This window comes from Megalobrama amblycephala, linkage group LG6, assembly GCF_018812025.1.
Source record: "Megalobrama amblycephala isolate DHTTF-2021 linkage group LG6, ASM1881202v1, whole genome shotgun sequence".
Taxonomy (NCBI): domain Eukaryota; kingdom Metazoa; phylum Chordata; class Actinopteri; order Cypriniformes; family Xenocyprididae; genus Megalobrama; species Megalobrama amblycephala.
In genome coordinates, this window is record NC_063049.1 from 2,204,336 (window position 1) to 2,210,530 (window position 6,195).

Consider the following 6,195-nt stretch of genomic DNA (forward strand, 5'->3'; position numbering starts at 1 on the left):
AGCAAGACTAAACAGAAAACGTCATATAACTACTTTACATTGTAGATTAGATGACATTTATTACAACTTTGTAATCATTAAAGTATTTTATAAATGCCACAAATGTGAAAGCTGAATTCACTGTTTGAAAATCATCTACAAATACTGTCATCTACATGTCAATCAGTGAACACTGGCAGAAAAGACAGAGAAAGAAAAAAGAGAAAGAGGTTAAAATAGCACTTAAATCAAATGAAAGAATCTTTTACTCCAGTGACGTCACATCAGGAGGGAGCGACGGCACTGTGTACATAGTGATATTAAGATGCTGCTGATTTCCATTATTAAAGAGTTGATATGTTGTTGCTATAGTTTTTTTTTTTTTTTTTTCACATGTTGGTTGTTGGCCATTATATTTTCGTTATACAGCACTCATGACACAATAAAGAGATACTGTGTTTATGTAGACACAGACTGCATCTTAAATATTGTGTTTAGGGGTGCAGAAACATGTTATCAGTCACTGACAGTAACAAAGCTGAAAGAACATGGAAACAAATGATAAGTACAAATAAAATGCAAATGCTGAGGTGGATTTATCCTGTGAAACCGCTATGGAAATACAATATATGTACAAACTCACATTCAAATTAACACACTTCCAAAGAATTACAGCAACAGTCAACAAAAATCAGAGAAATGACGTGGACACACAAATGAGGAAGAGAAAAATGTAAAAGGTTTTTGTTTCTTTGTGTTTTTTTAAGAGTGAAATAAACAAATGATGTGATGAACTGAATGAGAGCAGATATAATAATCACTTTGTTTAAAGACGGACAGAAACATCAGACTCAGGACAGAAACACACGACCTCTAAAGTAAGAACAACTTCATTCTTTAACCACAATTAGACTTTGAGATGTTAATATGGTCTTATTGATTGTGAATCGAGTTATGATGCTAAATTAGTATATTTTTCATACTTTTTTCTCAGATTTCTTCTTCAGAAATGGACCAAACTCTATATTTGATTCTTCTTCTCATTGGTGAGTGTTTGTTGTTTTATTCATGGTTTATAGTTTCATCAGGTTTGACTCTGTTATGAAAAGCATTAAATCAAAGCCTCTCTTTCACAGCTCTCTGCTCTGTATCTGAATGTGTTCAGCGTCAGTATCACTTTATAAACGTGAGGAAGAACTGGACTGAAGCTCAGAGATACTGCAGAGAGAATTACACAGATCTGGCCACCGCTGACAACATGAACGACATGAACGAGCTGAAGAAGAGTGTGACTGATGGAGGTGTTCAGTATGTCTGGATTGGGCTGCAGAGGACAGGTGTTGATAAATGGCAGTGGTCTTCAGGTGATCCTGGGCTCTATCTGAACTGGGCTCCTGGACAACCTGAAGGAACAGAGTGTGCTATGATGAGAGATGGACAGTGGCATGATTTGCCATGCAGTGACAGCCTGACTTTCATCTGCAATTCATCTAACAGTAAGTTCAGCTCCCTACAATGAATTAATGAAAAGATAGACATATACTGTACAACTGTCCACTTTCAACGTCTGTATAGAAAATAAACAGATATTGAACACATGCTGATCTTTTGTTGTTGATAACTGTGGGAATCTAACATTAGAGAGCCTAGAGAATTATATTTTCAGCAAAATTTATACTGTAAATTCAACAATATCAAACCATTGTTTTGACCAACATAAATTATAATAAATGAATGAATGTGTAACATTTTAACATATAATAGACATAAAAGAACTTGCCCCATCTTGATATTTATGAACAAAACTTTTGTCCTGAGAACAAAGTTCAGTTCTAGTCAGTGTGATTTTATTGTGTTACACTGTAAAAATTATGTGATCTACTTAAAAAATATGTAACAATATTACACATGATTTAAGTAGTTTTTATAATTTGATTTCTTTAATGGATTCTAAATAATTAAATCATGTAAAATCTAAATTATTTAGTAGTCTATGATACAATAAATATAATATTTTTAGTGAAATGTGCTAGTGAAAAGTTGATTCTCAGTTTTGGGTGATTTTTTTTGAGTTAACAGAAATGTCTATTTGTATTTGACTTTGAGTCATGTTGTTCAATTAAAAGACTGTATGCTGCACAGAACAAGTAGAAACAAACTTGTTACTGTACTTACATTAGCAAAGCTATTGATCATTGATCAAAACAACATGATTCTCAGTATTAATACATGCAGTTATTCACAACCGAACCATAAGCTCTACTCTTCGAACAATAATGATCAAAACTTTAAAATAATAGAAGAAATAACTCAAACATAACTGAACATTAAAAATAAACAGATGTTTCCCTTCACGTAAAAACACATAAAATAACACTTGAGTTCAATATTTACTCTCCATTTCCAGCCCTATGCAAAGCATGCACTGGGAACTAACAATCACTACCAAATGGCATCTCTAAATAACACCACATAATGAACTAATTAATAAAATAAATATTTAGCCTTCTTTCCTTAATTTTATCAGTTTAAATGGTTCATCAATTCAAGCCTTTATAACTGCTTAAGTTTCCTTAAAAAAAATGAGGAAAAAAAAATTCTCAATATTTTCTATACAGAAACTTTCAGGATCTCAACACTAACCTGTAAAATGTCATTCTTAATAGATTAACTTTAAATGAACTCACATTGTCCATTACAACATAAAAAACAATCAGACTAAAAACAAGACAAACACTAACATTAATATTAATATTGCAACAGTATTCATTTGTATATATTATTAGTCTAAAATCCAACATTTTGAATTGACTTTTTACTAACATTTTTCTAAGGTCTAGTTAAATATAATCAGCTGCAGTGTAACATCTTCATCTGTTTGATGTTTCTCTCATTCGGATCTTTGTGTCTGAATCAAGTATTCTAGATGAACGTGTTAGGAAACATAATAGGGAAATATAAAGTTGTACTAAAATTATCACAAAAATTCACAAATGTTACTTAATGCTATATCAGCAAAATCAGTCGAGACATGTTTCTGATGCTTCAACTGCTGCTCCTGTTTACATCCAAACCATAAAAGCAGCATAAGATTAATGTACAAACTGATTCATGAATCTGTTCGAACACAGGACTCGTCTTTATCAATCAGATGAAGAAGTGGAGAGACGCTCAGAGTTACTGCAGACAGAATCACATTGATCTGGTCAGTGTGAGGAACCAGAATGAGAATCAACAGCTTCAGAAGTTCATCAATGATAGTCACATATCTGGTGATGTCTGGATCGGTCTGTTCAGAGACTCATGGCAGTGGTCAGATCAGAGTACCTCCTCTTTCAGATACTGGAGGTCTAATGAACCTAATAATAATATGAATGAAAACTGTGCAGCGATCACTGATGACGCTCTGAGACAATGGAATGACGTCTTTTGCTACAACCCATTTTCTTTTGTGTGTCATGAAGGTGAGCAGATCCTCACAAACACACACAATCCATCCATCACCTCCAGATATCTTAGAGTTCACTCTACATGTCTGACATGACAAATTCCTCCACAGTGTTTGTTCTGCATGTTGTTTTTGATCAGTCTCTCTCTATGGTTTGTTTTGTGTCCAGATAAACTGATCCTGATCAAAGAGAATCTGACGTGGCCTGAAGCTCTGAGATACTGCAGACAGAATCATGTGGATCTGGTCTCGGTTCATTCAGAAGAGATGCAGCGTCGTGTGATGAATGTGGTTAAACAGGCGTCTACTGAGGCGGTGTGGTTGGGTTTACACAATTACTGCAGCATGAACATGTGGCTCTGGTTGAGCGGAGAGATCGTGTGCTATCAGAACTGGGCTCCAGGGAACGGAGTAGAACCGGAAGACTGTCGCCTCGAGAAGAGAAAAGGAGCAGTTCAGTCTGGAGGAGATCAGCGCTGGATCAGCCTTCCTGAAACTCGCAAACTCAACTTCATCTGCAGAAATGATGAGTGAATGTTTGTGTGTTTACTTACATTCACTGTTTTATTCTTCATTTTTTCTCTTATTTACTTGTATTTGTTTCAGTAAGTTCTGAGTGAATCTGCTAACTGCTAAATTTTAATCATCATGGCATAATGTGATCTTTTTTTTAAATATTTATCATGTTTAATATTCTTTAGATGTTAAGTGTGTTTTGTAAATCTCTCTGTATATCTGTTGTGGTTATATCTCTATGTTTTCACTAATCTTATCTATATCAGTAACTGGTTGAATGTGAATCTGTGAGCAGCAGCTCTTCAGAATAATATTGTTTGTGTCTCAGAATGAAATCTGGTTTATTCTTAGAAAAGCTGAAGTGAAGTTTGGGTACAAAATATCTTGTGTTTGATCAAAACCATCAGATAAATATGTGAAACAGAACATGAGCTCAAATAAACTCATCTACAGTCAGTATTCTCGCCTCTGATTATTTCCTGATTTTCAATGTCACAATGACCGCTCAAATGACAGATATGCAAAACTTGAATTTGACTTGATCACAGATGGTTTTCTTTTCAATGATTTCTGATTTGATTTCTTCTGCGTTTCTCTTGAGCGCTGTCAAAAGGATTCACACTTTTAAAGAAGTAGGAACCCTTAATATGTAGATGAAGTATTAACACAAACAGGCTCAATTTATAGAAACTATTGTTCAATGGTGTTCAGTAAAACACCATTCAGTAAGGGCAAAAAACATTATTCACAAATGCACAGTTAAAAAAAATACAAATACAAATTTATAAGAAAAATATCCCAGAAATTCAAATACAAAAGTCCCAATTCAGGGGCTCATTTAGCATGACAAAACCTTTCAACAAAAATAAGTCAATTAATTCAAAAATTAGATTCAGTTCATTAAAACTTTTTGGTGTACAAATCACAAATTTCAGTATTAACTGGATATGCAGTTCACATGAACAAGTTCACAATTCGGCAGTAGCTTATACCTCAGAGTCCATATGCACTTAAACCTTTAAGAATCCTTAAATCCATTCAAACCAGCCTGAATCAAACCAGTTCCCTTTGCAGTTCATAAAGAGTTCTTTCAGCCCTTCACACAACATTTACACAGTCCCATGGACACTCACCTGACAAACCCATCATGAGAATACTTGTTGGTCTTGTTCAGTCAGTCAGTCATCGCATGGGAGGACAGATTTTTTTAACATTTTAAAAAACATCAAATATTAGATCAAACTACCTCAGAATCAACTTTGCGCTGATGCTCGAGATCGCGTCAAGAATCAGACAAATTTGCACATCATTTTGGAAAGCGGATATTTAGGAATGTGCTGCGGCAAGTTTTTGTGCAATCTAGTGGATTAGAGACAGGAGCCGTATTTTTCCGTGGGAGGTACCATCCTTCTGCGTACCTCCTCTCTTCCACTTAGACTGCAGTCACACCCTTTACCATCATAGGTGCTGATCCCGTGCTCGGGGGCTGGAGCACCCACGGAAATGGTCCATTGATTTTTATTTGATGTGGGGCACTGGGCACCCATCGGCAGAAACATAAATCAGCGCCTGTGGTTTAGAGGAAAATAAAATCAAAGGCACCTTTAGCCCCGTTGTACCCTACTCTAAGTGAAGAGGAATGGGAGACAATGAAAGAGCTCTGCTCCGTTCTAGAGCCCTTTGAGGAGGTGACTGTGGAGATAACTGCAGAAAGGTACTGTCACAGAGACAACTTCCGTGATTCCCTCCTCTGACCATCGGAGGGCGCCCTCAACTGAGTACTAACACACACTAGTACAACACTAATACACTCACATTCTTTCGTACACACACGCATTACATTTCCCATCTGCCCCGTACCTTGGACTAATCACCACACCCAGCTGCATCTCATTAACTGGACTATTTAAGCCCCTCGCAACCTCACCATCATTGCGAGGTCTTGTATTGCCACGGTGTACATTTCTGAGCGTTTACTATTACTGATTGTCTGCCTGTTACCGACCCTGTTTATTCCCCGTTCACGATTCTCTGCTGCCTGCCCCTTGGACTGTTTATTGTTTACTGGACTGTGATTGTTATCTGCCCGCCCTGATCTTCTGCCTGATCTACGACCCTGCCATACCTGTTTGCCCCTGCTTTTGACCCCTGCCTGTCTGTAATACGAATTCTGTTAATAAAGCCTGCTGATGGATCCCAACTCGTGTGACGACTCGTTACAGGTACCTTGAACAATTTTGTTTTTACTTTAT

General features: G+C 36.3%; 1 protein-coding gene across 2 annotated transcripts; it reads left to right on the forward strand.

The window, feature by feature from the left end:
• Positions 1-739: 739 nt before the first annotated feature.
• On the forward strand, positions 740-4,402 carry LOC125269661 (C-type mannose receptor 2-like). Of its 2 annotated transcripts, none has more exons than XM_048192594.1 (5): positions 740-857; positions 974-1,025; positions 1,116-1,475; positions 3,111-3,443; positions 3,597-4,402. In XM_048192594.1, the coding sequence occupies exons 2-5, from the start codon at positions 989-991 to the stop codon at positions 3,959-3,961; spliced, it is 1,095 nt and encodes a 364-aa protein (XP_048048551.1). In that variant the 5' UTR covers positions 740-857; positions 974-988; the 3' UTR covers positions 3,962-4,402. The 2 variants fall into 2 exon arrangements, with proteins under 2 accessions (XP_048048551.1, XP_048048552.1); XM_048192595.1 differs by having other exon boundaries at positions 741-857; positions 987-1,025.
• The last annotated feature ends 1,793 nt before the right edge of the window (positions 4,403-6,195 follow it).